Genomic DNA, 23,672 nt, shown 5'->3' on the forward strand with positions numbered 1-23,672 from the left:
AACTCCAGTGGATCTATGGTAACAAATAGCTGTGGCTTGCGCTGCATAAATATGACACCGTGGTTTAGACCTAATACTTTGATGTAGTTAGTTGGCCGAATAAGAACACCATTGACCAATCCAGCGGGGGAGCCTGATTTCAGCATGGCTTGGGGAAGTCTTCTCTATGTCCTCAAACAAATTGACATAATTGACACTGCCAAAAGCCTCCAATAGTACAAGGGTTATCATGCTCTCTGTTCAGTCCTCAACAGCTATATGTGGATATAGCGTGTAATGCTGTTCTGATAATGCGCATTTTCCGAAATAAATGGTGATGTTGGGAAAGTGGAAAATAGCTTCTCATCATAGGAAGGAGTAGCGCCTCTAGAATCTTCGCTTCTGGCATCAGGTCTGTCTGTACGATTCGACTCTGCTTGCATCCTTGTCTGGCTTCACTAGCGGACCACAGTGCCAACTAACTGATGAGCCCCCTGAGGTGACTCTTATACGTCATAGCACACTTCTCTTCGCCATATCACTCTTGTGTGTTCTATAAACTACCGGATATAATAACACTAGCACCTTTTTGGATCTGTAAGTGCCAGCCGTTCTATCACCTCGCACCTTTTTTGGATTTGTAAGTGTAAGTCGTTCTATCACCCTTCTTTCCCAAGTTCCATACTGATTAAAATGTTCCCCACAATTTACTCAATGTTGTACCAATGGCGCATTGTTAATAACTCTTAGGTCTTCAGCGTTTGCGCGACGAAGCTTATCACGCTCATTTGCCAGTCCCGACACTTTACCTGGTCTAATTCCCAGTCTAACTCTTGGGTCTTTAGAGTTTGAATGACGAAGAACATCATTTGTTGGTCGCAATTCGGGTTTTGGACCTGCAGGTACGTATGTAGCGAGCTATTGCACTTGTGACGTTGACCTGGTAAATTGTCTCAGCTTCCTCGGGTAGGAATTGAGGAATTGGGCATTTCTCTGAAGCGGTGATTTGTAAATTATACGAAAGCTTGCCAATTAGGTGTTACTTAGTTCAGAAAAGTACGGGAATCGGAGATTATGAAGTCGAGTGGTCGGAGGCGATTATGGGAAGATGGACTGAGCGAAGCGACTCGTCAGGACTCGTCATTCATCAGACCTGGTGCCGCAATGGTGGTGTCTGGCGAGCTGTGGTAATCTCAACTTATCCTCACGGTATCAGACGGTTATTGCCCTCCAGAAGCGAATTAATATCAGGCTTCAAACGCAGGGCACAACTATTCATCTGCTGTATGAACAAATTAAGCACCACTACCTCGACATTCCCACACTTCACTGATACCCGCGTACATTCACGAGATTCAAAGTCATTACGTCTTTCATTGCCCACAGAGAAACTCCGTCAGCAACAATGAATTGGGCATTTCTCTGAAGCGGTGATTTGTAAATTATACGAAACCTTGCCAATTAGGTGTTACTTAGTTCAGAAAAGTACGGGAGTCGGAGGTTATGAAGTCGAGTAGTCGGAGGCGATAATGGAAGATGGTCTGAGCCAAGCGAAACGACGGGTTGCCAGGACTCGTCATTTATCAGACCTGGTGCCGCAATGGTGGTGTCTGGCGAGCTTTGGTAATCTCAACTTATCCTTAGGATATCAGACGGTTATTGCCCTCCAGAAGCGAATTAATATCAGGTATATAAGGCAGGGCACAACTATTCATCGGCTGTATGAACAAATTAATCACCACTACCTCCACATTCCCACACTTATAAACTTATAGCCGCGTACATTCACGAGATTCAAAGTCATTACGTCTTTCATTGCCAACAGAGAAACTCCGTCAGCAGCAATTAACCATGTCTTGAAGTAAAATATTAAATGAACGAACCTTAGTAGCTAGTCTCCCAAAAGGCCGACCCATCATTCATTCTATTGATAAACAAAAAAGCATTGACTAAAAATTCCAGCATTGCAGTGAATTGCAGTTCTATTGCGTTAGTTGTTCACACTATTCTGTGCTAATATTACCCATCATATGCTACATATCAAGATTACTTTTCTACAGAAATCACTAAGAGGTGCCTTCACTTCACTACAATTAAAATATTTACATTTTACACATCTTATGCTTGTCTTGCTACTACTTCCAACTACTTACCGAATATGAAACAGTGGCGATTGCGGTTCCATGCCACAATCTTTATTCAAAATGCCAGCACTTAACGGTGCTCCACCCACTACACCATTCAGTGGGGAGTGATGATGATTGCTTGGTGTTAATACGCGACCATTCGACCCATTACCATGGTGCGGATGATGATGCGTATGATGATGGGCCGCTACAGCTGCCACAACGGCTGCAGACGCCGAGGCGTTAACATTAACCACCGCCGACGCCTGATGACTATGATGATGGCTGTGATGTTGCGGATGATGATGACTACCATTAGAACTGCTTGTGTTGGTGTTGCCACCTCCACCGCCGCCCATGCCGCCTCCATTGCTGCTGCTGCCGGCACTGTGGGTATTCTTCAAGTAAAGCTTTGGTAGTGTGGGTCGCTGTCGTTTTTCGGGTAATTTTTTACCCGGAATTGTCTCGATAGGTGGTGGCACTGGCTTAATGTCCTCCTGGACATGACTGTGTTGGTAATGATTGACTACATGACCACTGGTGGGTGTTGGGTGATTGTGCGAATGATTCGGGTGGTGGTGATGATGCACGGCGGCGGTGACGGCCGGTGGCAGATGATGTGAGTGCGAGTGATGATGATGATGACTGTGATTGCTGCTGCTATTGTGACTGCTGTTCGTGTTGGTGTGCTTATTCGATTCTAGACTACTATAATTGTTGTTGTTATTATTGTTGTTGTTGCTAATGTTGCCACCGCTGTTATTTAAACTGTTGTTATTGCTATTCGAATTGTTGTTGCTGTTGTTGTGATTATGGCCATTTGAATTCGGGTTAACACGTATCAGACTACAGTAATTACCGCTACTATCGGTATATTGGGACTTAATTGTGGGCGTTTCATTGATGGGCTCGAATCGTGATAAAGCTTTCGTCAGTGGAGCCAAACCCCGCACATAGTCATATATGTGATCGATATCCTTATACTCTTCCGATATTTCGGCGGGTGGTGGATTTTTACTGTATGAATCACAGCTGGCACTACGTTTCAGAATATATCCATTCTCGAGCAAGCCATTGGCCACATATGCCACACCGGCCGCTGATGGCAACATAACCACGGGTAATTTATTACGACTACTAAATTTCGAGTCCTTTTTCTCTTTTTCCGACAGCTTAATATCGACAACTTGCAGGCGATCACGGGCATCGCACAGCAAACGCTGTGCCTTGTCCAGAAAGCGTGTATATTCGATAAAATGTTCCAGCTGATCCATGTTTTTGGCTCGTTGCAGTTTGATTTTTGCATTTAGCGGAACTGGCACCAGATCGTTGTCCTTTTGCAGGGGCAGAGCAAAGATGCGATCGATTTCAACACAGCCCAATAGACGCATTTCGGGAACGAATGGTTGTTTCAAACCTTTTGGTACGCTACCGTGTACTAATCTGTAAAGAAGAATGGAAAGAACAGAAAGGTGAGGGTCAAGTTCTTAAGAATATTGTAAAATATAGACATCTAAAATCAGTCTCCTTGAGGGCATATATGAATGGTGGAACTAAATATGCCAAGAACAGATAGTTTTACAAATAAGTAGCATTTTCGTAGGTATATAATTTTTGCGTGGGCAAGTCCGCGCTTACAGGGATAATAAGCTCTAAAAATAGGTCAATGTATGAATTTATAGGGCTTGTGGAGCGTTATGTCAGAAAACATGGACTTTCCATGGACGACAAGGAGTACCTTCCATCGTCGAATAGCACTTAAACTGCAATTGAAAGTTTGTGAGGGAGGTACTTAAAGCAGTTGTCCGATATAGAACTCCTTGGAACTTGATTCATGGTTGGAAGAAATTTTACGATGTGCAAAGTTTCTTCGAAATCGGATACTCAATTCGTAAGTTATCGTGCTCATCAGTCATTATTGATAATGCCGGTATGGTATTAGTGTTTTTTGGCCAATATCGCAGGAAGTATGGAATAGCACCCGAAAAAAATGTACCGTCGTAATAGAACAGGCTCCTAAACCGTAATTTTACGAAACATTTTTAAAAGATATTAAGATGTGCAATGTTTAGACCAAATGGGGTACTCTCTTTGAGAGTTATTTTAACAAAATATTTAAACTGTGAAGTTCTGGGGATACCCGAAAAAGAGGATCGAAATTACATATCTGCGCAATTGATCTAATTTTGGAAAAATATTAAGAAGTGCAAACTACTTCGATTGATCCGTTCGAGAGTTAACATACGCACCAGCCACCCGAATAGCCAAACCGACGACAAATTGTCCGAAAAGGATTTCGTGTAAACAAATTTGGGTTCAAACAAGGAAAAAGGTAGTTAAGTTCGTCCCGGCCGATCTTTTAATACCCTCCACAATAAATAGTCTAAATTAAAATGGAATAATTAATTTCTTTTCACAATTTTAGGTGGGAAAATTTTTCCTAATTTGTCTAAACTAATCTAAAAAATTTGTTCAGCCAGTTGAAAGGTACCACCTACGGGGCTATATCAAAGTGTGGACCTATCTTTACAGTGTCTGGTGGAAAAGTTTTGCGACTGCAGGGGACCTCAAATGTCAAATTACGGGTAATTCTGTCAAACAATGTACCTAAGACTCTCAAAATACCAACAAGTAAGAACGGCGTTAAGTTCGGCCAGGCCGAAATTGTTATACCCTCCACCATGAGTTGTATTGAAGTAAAATGGAACAAATAGTTTTCTTTCGTTTATGAACAAGACTTACTGCCAAATTTCAGCAACTTCGGTAAAACAATGTGGCTAACCTTCAAAATACCGAAATTCTGGAGGTACCGTTCATGAGGGCTACGCTTCCATGGGGGATATAGGAACCCGCGCACCTATACTGATAATTCTCTTTTGGAATATCTTATAACCCCATGGAAGACTAAATAACAAATTTCAGTCTTTCGGTGGGATATTGAATTCATAATTACGAAAATCGTGAAGTACCATTCTATGGGGGTTATACCGAAAAGTGGACCTAAACCGACGAATTTCAGTCAGACAGACTTTTGCCTCCAACGAAAACTAAGTACCAAATTTCAGCCATTTCGGTGTGATAATGAGGCTAAAACCTTCAAAATGCCGAAAATCGGGTTCTATGAGGGCTATATGAAGGGTTGAACCTATACCGACAAATTTCACACGGAACGTTTAATACCCAAATTAACACAAAATAACAAATTTCAGACATTTCGGTGGAATATTGAGGCCTCAAGCTTCAAAATACCGGAGATAGGGAGTTACCGTTCTATGGGCGATATACTAAGGCGTGAACCTATACCGATAAATTTCATGTGTACAAAATTTCAGCCATTTCGGTGGATTATTCTGGCCACAACCTTCAAAATACCGAAAATCGGGAGGTACCGCTTTATGGGGACTATATGAAGGCGTGGACCTATACCGACAAACTTCTGGGGCAAAGTTTGATGCCCCCAACGAAGACCAAGTGCCAAATTTCAACAATTTCGGTGTGATAATGAGGCTAAAACCTTCAAAATACCGAAAATCGGTATAAAAATCGGGAAGTATCGTTATATGGGTCCTATACCAAAACATGGACATATGTTGACGATTTTTAGAGAAGATATTTCGTGACCATTGAGAACCTCAAATGTCAAATTACAGTTAGTTCGTTAAAAATTGTAGCTAAAATACTCAAAATACCCAAAATCGGGAGGTACCGTTCTATGGGAGCTATACCAAAAAATGGACCTATGTCCATAATTTTTGGAATATAAGTTTATTGATCACTAGGAACCTTAAATGCCAAATTATAAATGATTTGGTTTGAAAATGTTACTAAATACGTCAAAATACCTGAAATCGGGAGGTACCTTTATATGGGAGCTATACGAAAACGTGAACCGATATAACCCATCATCGAACTTGACCTGCCTGCAAACAAAAGACGCATCTTCTCAATATTTTAGCGTCCTATCTCCGTTTTTGTGGATGCTAGAGTGATTACCACAAACGGACGGACTATCATGCATAGATCGACTCAGAGTTTTACCCTGATCAAGAATATATATACTTTATAGGGTCTAATCATTTGTGACAAACTTAATATACCTTCAATACTATGGTGGAGGGTATAAAAAACATTTTTTAGAAATACTGTTAAAACAATGTCGTATTAGAGGTCAGTTATAAAGGTATTATTCCCCTTCCGTTTCCAAAAAACCCGAATACTAAATGTAAATATAACAATATTATACATGTATTTTCTCCCTCAACCCCTCCCACTTACCTCACTACTATTGGCATTCGCTTAAGCAGCAGATTCTTCACTGTATGTACCCCACTAATACTATCCTCCTTAGCTATGGGTGAAAATTTCGCTTTGGTATCGAGTGGCAAATTAATGATCTCATCCTTGATATTCCTGCACTGTAACACTTTGCCATTATCATTCATGGTGGTTAGCAATTCACCAGCATGTATGGTCCGATTCATTTGTGGACAACGAAATGTTTCACGCACCAGCACCCGACAATTGCGCCGTTTCGATAGCTCCAATACCGATTCAATGCATCTCGTAGAACGGCCATCTTCACTGAGTAGCTCAAAGAAACCGGGATATGTTTCGGGTATAAGAACTTTAGCACCAACATTGGTCGGTTTGCGACCCTCTTTCAGTTTAATTGGCTGGGCTAGAATTTGATACTTTTTGCCGGAACTCAGAAACAAGGCAGTACTCTGAAGCGAGGGTGCCGAAAGCGTGGGTACTCCCAAATTTTGATGTTGACCTTTGACAATTTTCGCTACAGCCGGTAGTTTTTGTTTGGAAAAATCACGCAAATAAACCGGCGGCGATGTTGCTGTATCCCCAAAACGGGATGCGGCCAATATTATTTGGCCATCGGTAGCGGCCATATCGCGATTAAAGAATGATAGCAGTTTGTTTCGCGCAAAGTTAACATTAAATGAGGTGAGTAAATTTCATGGATTTTGCGTAGTATCGGCGTCCGCAGCACTGGGCGTGGACACAGCAGCAGTTACTACCGCAGGGCAGGAGGATGAGGTGGAGGAGGAGTAGCAGGAGGTGTTTTGGTGTTCTGCGATGACAAGGCTATTGGCGTTCAAAATATCTTGCTGGGTTTCGGGGTGATTGCTTCTGCTACTCGTCACACTTGGATAGGGGACTGGATATTGAGGATTTTGGTTGTTGGCGGCGGTAGTTGAGGTTAGGAAACGAGAGGATGTTTGTATGGCGTAATTGAAATACTGCATTCGGTTTGAATCTCAGTAAACAGTTGAGATATATTTACGCAAGCGACTAACTTCCGTGTTGTTTGAAACAGGATGTTGAATTTGTTGGTTATTTATCCTTTAGTATCCTGAAAAGAAAATAAAAAAAGCCACTGTTATCGAAAATATTTAAAAGAAAATATTTAAATTTTATTATATAATCTATAATTTTGTGGAAGGCTAAATTCAAAATTTCGCTTTCGAAATATTTTAATATAAATAGAGTAGAGAAGAAATTCTATAATTAAATTAAATTTTGTTGGGGCCTAAAATTTAAGGCGCCACTTGGAAGACCAGTCCAAAATAAATTATTAATTCTTCCTCATTGTTTCATTGAAAATTAAAATGTTTATATACGCAATTAATTATAAAATCACCACGAAGTGCTAATATTTTCATTATTCAAATTATTGTCGATAAATTATTTGTTTTTAATTTTTATTTTATTAATTTGAATATTCATGCGGAATATTTACAATTAATGTACAGCTGTTAACAGGTGCAATTAATAAAATTAAATTGTAAATGAGTCGTAGAGGCAATATGGAGGAAAAATAATTACAAATTACCAAATGCATTTAAGATTCAAAATACATTGATTAAATCTCCAAAACTCGTTTGGGAATATACGTAATTCCATAAAGTAAAATGGATGGTCAGATAAAGAAAATGTTTATCTCACCCATCCACCTAACACTGATCTATCTCACTTGAGCCCGCACATGGAATGTACATGAAATAACACCCCAAACGAAACTGGACCGCAATTTTTGGGGTGTTTTTCAATTTAAAAAATGGCCCCAATACAAGAAGGCCCCAAACTAGGAAATTTGGCCCCAAACAATATTACATTTATGCCCCAAAATTTTATTGGGGCCAAAATGCATTTTTGAAATTGATGTGCATTTGGCAAATGCATTATCACCCCAAACACCTATAATGCAATTAGTCCCCAAAATATCCACTTACGCCCCATTTTTTAAAAAATCGCGCTATTTTTTACAAAAATATTTTCAAAGTTTGACTAAATACAAAGTTTTTCTAAAAAATTGCAAATACTTTAATAAAACCGAAAAGCGCCACAGGCGAAAATATTTTTGACAAAATCGCGCGGTTTTTTACAAAAATATTTTCACAATTTTAGAAAATGCAAATTTTTCTAAAAAATTTCAAATAATTTTTTAAAACTGAAAAGAGTCGCAGGCGAAAATTTTTTGAAAAAATTCCGCGATTTTTTCGAAAATATTTTCACAGTTTTACATAATAAAAAGTTTTTCTAAAAATTGCAAAAAAATTATAAAACCGAAAAAAATATTAAAAAACCGCGGTTTTTTACAAAAATATTTTTGGTATTTAAAAAAATACAGAATTTTTAAAAAAATGCAAACACATAAAAATTTCCCGTTTTATTTATTTTTTTCAATTTAAATAATTAATATACTCTATGTACGAAATGTCTTCGTCGAATACCGTAGTCTGGTAAAATTCCGAAAATCCGAAATGCTACAGTTATAATTTAATTTTTAAGTACTTTTATGAGATCTGGAAGATTTTGTGGAAACTTCGGTATTGTTTAGCACTTAAGCCTTCCCAAATGTACAATTCCGTTTGTATTCTAAATTCTACTCTAAAATTTATACTCTAAAATATATAACTCTTAGATCAATAGAAAATAATGGAAAATTTCGAAAAGCAAAAAAAAAAAAACTTTGACATTAAGAAAAAAATCGTTGGGAGTTATATCCGCTTTTTTTAATTATGTGCGCTCGTTTTCTTCATAATAACTTTCGAAAATTCACCACCCTGTTAAACACTAGATTGCATTTGGGCAATAAACATGTGCAAAAAGTCCTCAATGAAAAATGCAATTAGACTCCAACATTATTTAGTACCCGATTTGATTTTCAAATTTTCGATTTACTTCTTGTAAAGACAAATTGGCCCCAAAAGTTTTGTCGTTGTTTTCCATATACCAGTTTGGGGCCTATTTTCATTTTCAATTTGGGGTGTTATTTCATGGAGCCTTATTTCTGTTCGCCGAACATTAGGGTTATGATTTTTTCACATTTTTTATCAAAAACCAGTAAGGAAAGGATCAAAGTCGGGCGGGGCCGACTATATGATACCCTACACCACTGTGAGTATGTAAAATATAAATCGAAGCTATATCCAGATCTTAACCGATTTTGATATAATTTGGCACATTTATTTCCAGACCGAATTCAGTCACACATTCCAAATATCATTGAAATCGGACTTATATATCGTGTTTGGAGCAGAAAATACACGAAATCGGCCGAAAATATATATGGGAGCTATATCCAAATATGAACCGATTTCGATATAATTTGGCTCATTTATTTCTAGACTGAATTCATTCACACATTCCAAATTTCATCGAAATCGGACGTATATAGCGTGTTTGGTGCAGCAAATACGTGAAATCGGGCGAACATATATATGGGAGCTATATCCAAATCGGAACCGATTTTCACAAAAAGCAATAGCGTTCTTCCTATGGCTTTAAAAGTTGTAGTCCCCAATTTTCAGCGAAATCGGTCAACAAATTCGACCTGTATGTTGCGAACGGACGGACGGACGGACGGACATGCATAAATCGACTCAGAAAGTGATTCTTCCTTTTGTATGTTACATACAAATGCACTAACACATAATACCCCTTACCACATAGTGGTGTAGGGTATAATGATTTCCTGTAGTGAGAGTGAATGATTTCAAATTTTTCATTTTTTCGATTTACTTCTTGTAAAGACAAATTGGCCCCAAAAGTTTTGTTGTTGTTTTCCATATACCAGTTTGGGGCCTATTTTCATTTTCAATTTGGGGTGTTATTTCATGGAGCCTTATTTCTGTTCGCCGAACATTAGGGTTATGATATTTTCACATTTTTTCTCAAAAATGATTTCCTGTAGTGAGAATGAATGAACTCTTGCTTATCAATGCCTAAAATAACATTCAAAACTTTTGAAAGGCTGTTGGACCTTGAAATTAGGTCCAAACTACCAATTACATCATTCAGTTCTGCCCAAGATGTCTACACTAAAGGCAAATCGGTGGAAACTGAACGATGCCGTCGGGTTGTTTTGAGAGGAATATGGAGTACTCAAACTTCACGTTAGCAACCTTTCCAGATATAGAAGGATCCTTTAATTCACTTATAGGCATAGTGATTTCCTATTATCAAGTGGATTGACGAAATTCTAAACAGCGGGGTAATCGATATCGAAGTCTGTCACCATAGGCACACCACAAGGTGGAGTTCTGTCACTACGACTACGGCTCCTGGTGAACAACAAAATGCTCTAGGTATTTCATAAACTTCGTATCAAAACCATCGCATATGCCGATGAGTCAGTTCTGATGATTAGTAGAAAATTCCCACAAACTATATCGGATCTCATGCTATGAACTCTAGTTAAGTTACCGGGATGGGCTGAAGCACCAGTTTTCACGAATAAGAAGAAAATTGACACTTTCGATTTACCAAAGCTGAAATGTGTCACCTTGGAACTCTCTTCCATAGGCTAACACGAAAAAGGAATAACTTAAAATAGGGATAGGTAAGTCGACTTGCGATTAATCGATTAATCGACTTTTTGCAGTCAAAAGTCTGAAAATCGTAATCGACTATTGTCTGGAGGGTAAATCGCATAATCGATTATCTTTTGATCGATTTTCGAGTATGCCCATAGATTGTTGACTTGGCGGGTTTACACTTTTAGCGGTTTTACAGTTTCAAAAATCGACGAACAGTCGATTATAATTGATTTTCTGCGGTTATGAAAAAGTCGAGTTTTAAGACAACTGAAATAATCACCATACCGAAAAATGGCATTTTTAGTTTTAGACCAAAATCGAAAAGTCGAAAAATAGATTATTGCTTTCCATTACCTATCCCTATCTTAAAACGCACCTCGAGTGGACTGATTGCGCAATAGCACTGATAGGCAAGTGTTGGAAACTGTCTATAGTTATAGAATAGGAAAAGGGATTGCAGGAACGCCCCTTAATCAACCATATTTTTTTTTTGTTGGATCCCGGGTCATTGCAACATTGCACTATAGGTCAAACAGCCCATTTTACTGGCCAAAAGTCAAATTTTGCATGTTGTCTTTTCACTTCTTTTGTATTGCATTCTTGTAAGAAACACATCAAAGCAAATAAAAATTTATTTTGTTTTTGCATACACAATTATACCGTTACTTGTCAAGCTGTCAAATGTGAATTTTTGAAGTGTTATTAACACGTGTTAATAAAGTATGTTTATTGTAAACGTTCAAAGTGAATAAAAAAACAAATTTTTAATATGAGCAACGAATTGAATAGTAAGTATATGATATATTTTTACCAATTATGTTTATATATCTTCATTTTTGTGTATAAATAGACATTAAATGCGAGTTGTCTTACGTTAATTAAAAAAATGAAAATATGTGAGGTTATGTAAGCTTTTAAAGTTTCGGCAACGTTTGGCAATGACAGTGAAAATTGAATTTTGTTGTCTGATTCATGCTGAATCTAGGAAACCATGTGCGGATTTGCGTAAATTTGCGTGAGTTTAATAATATACCTTTTTTTAGGTAACCATATTTTTAAAAATATCGATTTATTTGAAGTCTGGATTAAACCACGCTCCAAAGAAAAAAAGCAAGTAGCAGTGTTTAACCATATTGTTACCCAGATTGGAGTGGAAAGCATGCCCGTTGATTTAAAAGATAAAGTAAGACACTTTTGCAAATACTTATGTTTGAAGTGGGAAAAATGTGGCAGAAATACTTTGAATTTTCGAAATCAGAGCACCGAATGGTTTAAAAGTACTCTAGTATTGGAACACAAACCAACCGCAGGGGAAAAAAATGTGACGACTATCGGACGTCCGTGCCTTCAATTTAGTGAAAAATCGAATCGTGGAAAGAGGAGACAGGCGGCAGACGTCTCGAAGCGATTGGGCGATGAAACGGACCTCTTGGTATATTCTGCAGCAGCATCAGCTAGAAAACAAGGAAATGCTCCTTTGGCAAAAGTTTTAATAGAAACTATAAAAAGTCCATCGAGGCCATCAAAGTTAAAGAAGTTATTTTCCGAAGAGAGTCAAAAGCCAACAAAATTGACGGCAGACGAGGCACTGACCTTTTTATTGGACAATAATTTTACAAAGGACCAATATTGTGGCATACGGCGAGAAAGTAAGCTGCGGAACTGCGACATTTATCCGCATTACAATGAAGTTGGTGCTGCAAAATCAAAATGCCGACCAGTGGGCATAGAAGTAGCTGAAACGTTGGTAAAAGTTCCATTGCAATCACTTTTATTTCACACTGCATCAAGAATTGTAGAGATGCAAGAGGAAGTTATTAATCTCGTTATGAGTTCATTAAACACCAACTTCATAAATGCTGAATTGATTGTAAGTTACGGGTTCGATAGCAGTACGGGCCACGCCCAATATAAGCAATCGTACGTTCAAAAAAATACATCACAAGATTTCGACTCTTCACTTTTGGCTACAACTATTATTCCTCTGAGAATGATCTCTGCCGGAAATCTAATTTGGAACAATAGCACACCTCAATCGATTAGATTTTGCAGACCCTTAAAATTAGAATACACAAAGGAGACGACTGAAAACATTTTAACTGAAAATTTCGATTTGAAAAAGGAAATTGAGAATCTTCAAACCATACAAATACAACTTGGAGACCAAAAAATTGTTTGCTTTACTTTTAAATTATTTTTAACTGTCATAGATGGAAAGGTGTTGAACATTTTGACTGGGACTAAATCTAGCCAAGCTTGTCCCATTTGTGGTGCAACACCAAAGAACTTCATGAAAATGTCAAATTATACCTCAAACATATTTCGAGCTAAAGAATCAAGCTTAATGCATGGAATAAGCCCGCTGCATTGTTGGATACGATTTTTCGAATTTCTGCTTCATTTAAGTTACAAATCTGAAGTAAAAAAATGGCAAATTCGAAATGAAGACGACAAGCTATCAGTTCAGAGAAGGAAAAAAAAATATACAATCCGCATTTTGGGACAAGCTTGGACTCCGTGTCGATAAACCTAAAGATGGTGGATGTGGCAGCACAAATGACGGGAACACGGCACGTCGAGCATTCGTAGACCACGAAAGCCTTTCTGAAATCACTGGCGTAGACGTTAATCTAATATTTCGCCTCAAAATCATTTTAATTTCGTTATCATGTCAGTTTCCCTTGGATTTAAATATGTTTCAAACATATTGTTATGAAACAGCTGACATAATATTGGAGAAATATTCTTGGTTGCCTATGACTGCAACAGTTCATAAAGTGCTTATACATTCAAAGGAGGTAATGGAAAACTGTGTACTTCCATTAGGGATACTTGGAGAAGATGCTGCCGAGTCAAGACATAAATTATACAAGTCGGACAGGTTGCACCATGCTCGTAAGAGCAGTCGAATGAATAATATCTTAGATATATTTAATAGAGCCATACCTCGGATCCTTTAATATCGTCCATTAGTTTAAGCAAGCGTATGCAGCAACGAAAGCGTTTACAGCTTCCACAGGAAGTTATACAAATGTTAAAATGTGAAGAATTTGAGTATGGAATGCAGTCAAATATAAATCCAAATGTAGATGAAGTATACGAAGAGAGCGACGGTTGTAACGAAGATAGACTTCCTTCTTATGTAAATATTTTGAATAACATAGATTTAGATAATGAAATTGATCTCACTTAAATGTAATATATGTAATGATATTTAATATTTAACTGTTTTAATACAAAAAAAATCAAATAATATATTATTTATGAAATACACCAATAAACTCGTTTTTGTCGCCAAGGGGTTAATAGATTGGGGCCTTAAAGGATTAACTTCATTATAAATGTTGCTCCATAATCCTATCCGAAGCCAAAGAAAGATTTTCTGGAGGAATCCAAATACAATTTTTGAGTTTAGGACTTTTGGCCAGTAATATTGGCAGTTTGACCTATAGTGCGTGGTATGAAATGAAATGGCAAATGAACTGGCTCGGATCAGAGTCACAAGATGTTACAATCGATAACTCAGTCAAGCCACGTTTGTGCCAATTCATTCGGCTGGTGGAACAAGTCTATCAGGACAAGGCTAGCCAGATTTGGGTTTCCAATATAATCTGGCTATTCCTCTCCAAAATCAGGATCACATCTCTATTTTCTCTGAAGAAGAAAGATCTCAAATTAAAAGTTGGTATAATTACGGACCAATGCAATATTAGATCAATGTTTTACAAATGGGAAGGGAAAGAAAGTGCTAACTATTGCAGGCTATGTTAAGGTTCAGTCAGGTTCTTTTTGCCGATGGTATGAATTGATTGCAACGAGTAGAGTCTACCGCAACACTCTCTTAGTGCTCTTAGAGTGCAGTAGTTATGATTACAGCTGCAAAAGTGCACTTTTTTAAACTGATCCCTTTAATTAAAATGACACCAACCAAACTTAGAATATTCGCCTTTTAAACATATAAAAAATGAAAAAAATGTGATGTGTGATGCCTCCCTTATTTGACCACCTTCGGATCACTGAAAAGGTAAAATTTTCCTCTTTCATTATTAGGCTTTTCTATGACTATTTCCCCATATACATTTTTTGCCTGTTCCTCTCCTCTCTCTCTCTCTGGAACTTTTATCTCCAATAAAATTTTTGTGACGATCAAAATTGCGACATGTAGAGTTATTATAAAGTTTAGATGGACAGACGGACACACATAGCCAGATCGATTCAGCTCCTCGAGACATGGGGCTGCGACCATTATTTCGATGTGCTACAAATAATAGTAGTACGTGATTTAAATTACCAATTAAAATTAGTACATTTATTTAATTTTGAATTGCTAAAATTCTGAGGGTCACCTACATTTTCGTGTATAAAGTGACACAAAATGTTGTTACCCCAAATTTATCCCATTTTCCACAAGCCAAACTAATAACAAATCATTAATGATTTGCAAAAAAAAAAAATATTGAAGATCAAATCCACAACAATGTCCTAATTGTTTTCGATATTTTTTACACAAAAATTGACCTTGTTACTCGAAACACAATTTCTGTGTTGGCGAACACAAATATTTTATCTGGAGCTAATTGGTTAACAATAATTAAATCACTTCGTTTCTTTTCTTCTCTCTAAAAATAAGCCAATGTCACAATTTTAATGCCATAATGTTTTTATTTTGGCTATTCTTCAGAAATGACCTCGTCAAAAAGTAGAGCGTTAGATTGACTAATAAAATGGGACCAATCGAAACGATAACTGTTGTTTCTTTTCGAAGTTTTCACTATTTGAGTGTACGCTGTTTTTTTTTAAGATACGCTGGCTGACAAGCTGCATGTACGCAGCAATATCATTTAAGCCGTTTAGTTTAGAATTTGATCAAATCTTAAATACAGACGTCGTATCAAACATTTTTTTCTAATTGGTTGCTTGTGCTGTTTCGAATGTTTCTTAAATTTGGGACAATAAACAGCAGACACGTTCTTACGGCAACTTGAACAACCAGCATTCAAACAACAACAACTACATTATGATTATCATCACGAATATAGAATTGGCAAAGTTGCAGATCATCATCTTTTCCAAAATGTGCTGAAAGGGGGAAGAGGGGGAATAAAAACTTAAATGCTATCACAACAAACATCCCGAGTAGATATTAGAGAAGAAAATAAAGATGATAAAAATGGTGTTAGCGTGGTGGTTGAAGTAGATGAGAAAATAATAACATAACTTGCCCCAACTCGATCTTAGACACACTCACACTCACTCACCCAGTGGCCTGAAGATGATATGCTATTAAGAAGACCCCAAAAGAGATATTTAACGCTAACGAATAGAATTGTAAATGGGAATTGAACAAATAACCAGATACTGGACTTACATCGGTCCATTTCATAGCATTTCTCTGCTCTTGTATTCTGTAATTCGCTAAATCTTGTTTCATTGCATTGGCCAGTTGACTGGCTGACAGACTCTCCACGTAATGATGGTCATGATGATGATGATGACGAAGATGGTGTATGTCACGTTCATGCGATTTATTATGGTCACAAGGCAAATGATGGCAAATAAAAGTCATTTCATATTTGTAACAAATAAATTCATGAAACATCATCATAAAAATGTCGACAGTAAAAATATGACGAAGATACAGCGAAAAATGTCCCATGATGATGTGGGTGATGGACAATCAATCGCAAGGGCACATGAGTGTAATGTAAAATGCAATTATTTCTCAATTTTATTGAATTAAAAGAAATTTAGAGCAGTTGCTCCGCGCTTGCTTCCTTTTCTTATGCTTGGATTCCGATGTAATGGGGCTGGATTCTTTTTCTATGAAAATTTGAAATGAAAAATATTTCCTTTATAATTTTTTTTTTCACTTGATAGAAACAGAATTGAGCCCCTGTACTCAAATGAAAATCCAACACAGTCCCCTCAAAATGTTCGATGCCAAGAGACCCGCAATAGATCCAAATCATTTTCAGATCCTAAGCCTGGTATTACACCAACCCCATGGAATTGCATCAAGATGCCAAAGGGTAAAGATGCCATTCCACGAAGTTGATGATATAACATGCTTTGAAAGCACGTAAAGCAAGGAACTCCAAAGGGTGAGGTAAATTCACCACTGCACAGTGGTCCCGCCTGTATGGAAAGGAGTGCCTAAAATAGTTCTAATCGAGCTACCGCATCAAAATTTTAAACATAGTTTTATAACGAGCCCAAAAGAGAGAAAAAATTTTAATGAATGTAGGTCCAAATTTGGGTGTAGCCCCCATATAAAGGTACCGCCCCCATATAAAGGTACCGCCCCCATATAAAGGTACCGCCCGATTTTTATATTTTGACGATTTGAGCCAAATTTTCCAATCGATTTGGCTGAAATTTTGCATTTTGTGTTCTGAGGGAACAACATACCTCCTTGCAACAAATGTTCGTTACAAGTCCAAGTTTAGATATAGCTCCCATATAAACGTTACACCCGATATTAGGTATTTCGACTATTTTAGCCAAAGTTTCTTATCGAGTTGGCTGTAATTTTGTATTTTGACTTTGGAAGGAACATCATACATGCAAAAAAATTTCAATATAGATCCACGTTTAGGTATAGCTCCCATATAAACGTACCTCCCGATATTCGGAAATTTGACGATTTTAGCCAAATTTTCTAACCAATTTGGCTGTAATTTTGCATTTTGAGTTCTGAGGGAACAGCACACCTCCTTGCAAGAAATTTTCAATATAGGTCCACGTTTAGGTATAGCTTCCATATAAACATACCTCCCGATTTTCGCAATTTTGTCGATTTTGCATTGGTGGTATAATGGGAATAACTTGCAGGGTGGCAGATGGGGGTAGCTGGATTTTTTTTATCGTAAACTAGAGACTTTCCCCTGTATTTAAAAAAAATATATGGACTTTCCTTTACGGGGCCAACATTAGTAAAACTCAACATATATTTATAGTAATGATATTAAAAATAGCACAAAAAGTCATTTACAAAGAATTTATTTTTAAGGAAGTTAGAAAACGATTTATGATTTTTTTTTTCGTAAAAACATTGTCAATGCCATTAACTATAAGTATAATTTTAGAAATTGTACATTTCCCTCTTCACAATCTCAACTTCTTCGACTCAACATACTACCGCTGTAAATTGGCAAAAATAATATTGGATTATAAAAATTTAATATTTATTTCAATTTCAATCAAATTTGTAGCCATAAATTTTTCGATTTTTGTCCAGGGACGGAACCACCGTCCACTGCTTTGGTTCCTTATTATCAATGAAACCCTAATCAAACACGGCCACATGTGGATGAAGGTGGTTGCTTATGGAGACAATGTGGTAATAATCGTCTCTGGGTTGTTTCCGTCCATGCTGAGTGATATCATGAACGGAGCACTAAAGTCTCTGGATACTTGGGCCACAAGCTGGGCGTAAGAATGAACCCAAGGCACTCTGAGATGTTGCTATTCACTACAAAAACAAAAATGCAATGCTCAATTTTTAACTGCTACAAGGTCAATAAATAGCGATGTGGCCATTAGGGATCACGCCAAATACTTGAGCATTATCTAGACTCAAAACTCTCACAGAAACGTAACATGGAACTTCGTGCTTATAACGCAACCGTTGCATACTACACATGTCGCAAAATGTTTGGGAGCCGTGGGCCCTTAAACACAAAATTGTGTTGTGATTGTAGCACAGCATAATTAGACTAATATGTATCACTAGTGTGGTGGCCAATTTTGGAAAAGAAATCAACTAAGCAGCATGAAAAGATCGGCATCCATCGGGGTAGTAGGGACAGAGCGGGCTTTTTCGATTGAAGCCCTAACCATAATGATGCATCTTCTGTCAATAGATATAAACGTCAAGGCAAATGCGACGCCCAGTCAGAATGATGTCAAGTCAGTTGAAGAATAATAACCGACGCCTAGCTGAAAAGCTAGCGTTCTGGCAAGAGGACGCTATCGAATGATTTGAAACTAAGTATTCTAGGTCACGTTCACAGGTCACAAAACTATCCCTACTGCCTATAAAATCGAATCTAGCAACAACTCCAGCCTATGGCAATGAAATAATTTAACCATATCATTGCAGGATTAGACCTGGCAAATCGCCAGACCTGGCAAGTTGTGCAGAAGACTCAAGAGAAGCACATCGACAATTTCACCATTAGGTCGAAGATGGAAGAAGGAGCGGGATCAGTTGTGTACTGTGAAAATCTGTTGCAGGGTTGTTAAATTTTGTTGGGTACTGGGTACTGCAATGTTGAGGAAAATAAGATAGTTGATGAGTTAGCAAGATGAGGTTCTCAGACTTCTGACTGGTCAGTAACCTCCCTACTCTCACTTAGCAAGCCAGAGGTCCGGAATGCAGTAGGTGTTATTATGACAAAAAAAATGGTAGGACAACTGCATTGAGTACTTCAGGCCCTGAGAAGAAAGTCTGAAACGATCGAGCATAATCTCTGCCGATGTCCTAGTCTGATGAACAAAACACGCAGGTTTTTTGGTGGCTTCGATATTACATCCCTCTCACTTATCTTTCATAGAACCTCTGGCCATGATAAGATACTGTAGGTGGGCGGGTCTTATTAGGTCTAATTAAGCTCCATCAGCACCATCTGTTATGACTTCTGGTGATAAATGAAATACTTGTGTGTTTCGACCGGCTGAATACTAGGGTTCTAATATTTTTGCAAATATCAAAAATACCACCGCATAGCCGCGTAGAGAATGAAAAACTACTATGAAATACGGTGTCATTTTTTCTCTATCACAAAAAACAACCTTTGACAATATTGGCACAATTCTGGGCCATCGCTTGACATGGAAAACGCTACGTCGGTGATAGTGCTCCACAGTAATTTTAGTTGGTGTCTGCAGGGTTTGTTACAGCTTTTAGGCCTAAAAAAGTATGGACTTGTCCCAAAAAATATACCGTTGCAATAGGGTCCACGAGGACCACCTTCTGTAAAAAATTCAAACCCACCCGAGACATGTCTTTAATCTGTACTGCAAAAATGTTTTGAAATTTTGTGAGATAGTTACTTGAAGAATGTAGTATGTAGTCCGTATTCGCCTATTTCTGTATAATATACTACGAGAAAGACATTTTGTACCAAATCGGTTGATCCGATCCAGGTTTGGATAAAATATTTTGAGGACCAAATTTTGGTCCAAGTCGGTCCAGACTTTTCGTGCGCTCCATTCAGCAAGATTGACGGACGGACGTACATGACTAAATCGACTCCTTGGGGTCTAAAAAATTTATTTCGATGAGGTACATTTTCATCGGTTCAAATTGTGAATGCTGAGGGTATAAAACTCCATTTCTCACAATAAAAAGGAGAGACTTCCCTTATTTTAATGAAAGCAGGTCAATTCTTATTTTATGTAATTCATACTGGATCTCCTTCCTAACGCCGAGTCTGTGTGAATCTCCGAGACTTATAGAGACATTTTTCACAGTCCACGGTGCTCTTGAACCAACTTTAAACGAAAAGAGCTTACACCTGGGAAGTTTTTGCGGATTCTACAATGTTCCTAGATGAGAAAAATCAAAAAACAAACAAAAAAAATCGTCAGAGTGCTTTTTAAATAAATCGCGGTCAAAGTTCACATTTTTAGGGTTTTTTAGGTTTTCACGATTTTGTTTGGAAACCGCAAGTCCCTCCAGCGATTTATTTTTTATTTTTGGATTTTTCTCCTCTATGAACATTGTTGTTTCAAAATCCCCAAAAACTTCCCAGGTGTAAGCGGTTTTTATTTAAAGATAGTTAAGGCGATAAAGTCAGTGTATTGTCCCAATTTTTATATCAAAAATGGTTAAAAATATCATAAAGGTCAATCTGGTAGAGAATTTTCACAGCTACAATATTTTCTCTAATCCGTTTTCGATAGGACTTGCGGTTTCCAAACAAAATCGTAAAAATCTAAAAAACTTTAAAAATGTGAACATTGATCGCGATTTATTTAAAACGCGCTCCGGGGATTTTTTTGTTTTTGATTTTTCTCATCTATGAACATTTTAGTTTCAGAATCAGCAAAAACTTCCCAGGTGTAAGCTCATTTCATTTGAAGTTGGTTCAAGAGCACCATGAGTCGCAATACTCAGAAAACGTGGGAAAATTTAGCTGAGAGTTTTTTGGTAGATTTCTTTGTCATACATTGTACGATGTTGTGAAAGGTGGACGGACTAGTTAACCTCTGCATCCCCGTGGCAACTAGTTGGAATTGATCCAAAATATTGGCACAAGCGGAGAAAAAACATATGAAAACTATGCCCTATGCACTCTGAAGGTCTGCGATTCAATCACTGACCACAAGATCAACATTTTCGGCTGAGTTACATTTCCTGAGTCTTTAAGTCATGAAAAAGTTATCCAAAGTGGTGTCGTAAGACACACTGTTCGGAATCGACAACAAGTAAGAACGGCCTGGACCTGTATCGACAATTTTCTGGAGGAACGATTTATACCCCCAAAGAAGACTAAATACCAAATATCAGCCATTTCTGAGGAATATTGAGACCACAACCTTCAAAACACCGAAAACCGGGATGTACGTTCTATGGGGGCTATATGAAGGCGTGGACTATACCGAAAATTTTCATATGGAACGTTTAGTAGCCCAAGTGAAGACGAAATACAAAATTTCAGCCATTTCGGTGTGATAATGAGGCTAAAACCTTCAAAATACCGAAAATCGGGTGGTACCGTTCTATGGAGGCTATATCAAAACGTGGACAGATATAGCCCATTTGCAATACCAAACATCCTAGGAGTAGTAGAAACTTCTATACCAAATTACAAAGCTTTATCTTAAAAATTGCGAGCTGTATCATGATTTCAACAGATGGATGGACGGACAGACATGCGGACATGGTTATATCGACTTAGAAATTTACCCTGATCAAGAATATATATAATTTATAGGGTCTCCGATAAATATTTCAATGTGTTACAAACGGAATAACAAATAATTATACCCTCCATACTACATATGTATGGTGGAGGGTATAATTAGGTACCATATCATTGAGCCAATATGAAACGACGTGCACTCATTGATATACGAGAAATCTCCCTTGTCTCTTAAGAGATGTTGTGGGAACGTAGCGGCCACATAGCGGAATCTTATTCTTATCTGTGCCGCCCATATGGTCATTTTCACCCGAGCCAGTCCGTAGTATATTTCCACCCAACTAAAATCAAGTTCTAGGATGGACCATATCGGTTCACGTTTTGCTATACCACATATCGGATTTCTGGTATATTTGAAGGTTTAAGCTACAATTAAAATAATTCTTCAATGAAGAGCCCCCGAACCGTTTACCTCTCTATTATATCTAATAATTTCGGGTAACCAATCAGGTTTAATGTGATCTATTGGAACTCCTGTTAAGTTCATAGTCTACTCCATCTATGATCCACTCATCTATTCACTTTAGTCTTAAGCATATGAGCCGAGCCGCTTCACGACCTGTAGGAATTTCTATTTGCTAAATGTAAAAAATTGATTGAGGTACCCTAATCAAAGTAGTCGGTACAGTACGAACAACACAATCGTTTCTATATCGACACCTCCAAATAATAGTATGCTAAGTCTAAAAAGTGAGTTTTGCAGGAGAAGCTCTCAAAGTTTGGAAATTTTTTTGAACTTCAGTACTATGCTAAGTCAATATTTGTTTATAACTTCTGTTCGGATTGACCGATCATTACCAAAATTAGACAGAATTTAAGTTAAAGGACGTTCGACACCTCCAAATAATAGTTTGCTAATTCTGAAAAGCGAGTTTTGCAGGACACGCTCTAAAAGTTTGGAAATTTCTTTGACCTTCAGTACTATGCTAAGTAAATATTTGTTTATAACTTCTGTTCGGATTGTCCGATAATTACCAAAATTTGACAGAATTTAAGTTAAAGGACGTTAAATATAAAAATGTAAAGAACTTGAAAACATGCTAAGTTGACTTAGCATACTATTGTTTGGAGGCGTCGATATATAATTATATAATATTGTATATATTTCTCTTTCATAGATGTTCGCCAGACTTCTGATGTATATTTTTGATCGGACGTGGATAATCTGCCAGTGTGTTAACACTATATTGCACTTTACAGGTTGGCCTACCTCTGTGAGCTTTGATAGCGCTTTGTTGCATGTTGTCTTCTTATTTAAATTTCCTATTTAATATTAATTGCAGATAGCTTATCTTATTTAAAATACTGATTGTTTGATCCATAACTAACAATATCTCCTTCGTCCCTTCGGGGATGTTTTTATGAAAAAAAAAAAAACTAATTCAATGATTGAAGTGTTTCACTTTTGTTTTGAAGTTAGACCCCTTCTTCGAGATATATTTTTAAGGCCCATTGCTATTACATGGAATTCATCTTTATTTTTTGACGCATTAAATTTTTATTCTTAAATAACTTTCTCCATATTACAAGAATATATTTTTGTTGTCGTGTTATGACAGTTTTCACTCTCATTGAATACAAAATAAGGACATTGGGTCAAATGCATATGTATTGGTGCATTACATTTTTCTATTTGGTTCCAGGTTTCTTCACTTTTAAGAGCTTGGCACCATGCATGTATGTGTGTGCATGTGCATTTGCTCTTCGATGGCAGCATATAAGTGTACTTGAATATTGAAAATAAAATAAAAAGAAGAAAAAATGGATTTGGTTGTGAATTTGGGTTAAATTGTTCCCATCATTAA

General features: G+C 37.4%; 1 protein-coding gene across 12 annotated transcripts in view; it reads right to left on the reverse strand.

Moving 5' to 3' along the window:
• sano (CABIT domain-containing protein serrano) overlaps positions 1–23,672 on the reverse strand; it is a 711,482-nt gene that overhangs the window by 22,873 nt on the left and 664,937 nt on the right. For all 12 annotated transcript variants that reach the window (XM_073957415.1, XM_073957408.1, XM_073957405.1 and 9 more), the window contains 2 exons: positions 6,381–7,470; positions 2,133–3,548 (listed from right to left, as the gene is read on the reverse strand). In XM_073957415.1, the coding sequence (XP_073813516.1) occupies positions 2,133–3,548; positions 6,381–7,006 (2,042 nt within the window). In that variant the 5' untranslated portion in view covers positions 7,007–7,470. The remainder of the gene's footprint in view (positions 1–2,132; positions 3,549–6,380; positions 7,471–23,672) is intronic.

The sequence above is a fragment of the Musca autumnalis genome, unplaced genomic scaffold (genome assembly GCF_047663935.1).
Source record: "Musca autumnalis isolate F117 unplaced genomic scaffold, ASM4766393v1 scaffold_5, whole genome shotgun sequence".
Lineage (NCBI taxonomy): Eukaryota > Metazoa > Arthropoda > Insecta > Diptera > Muscidae > Musca > Musca autumnalis.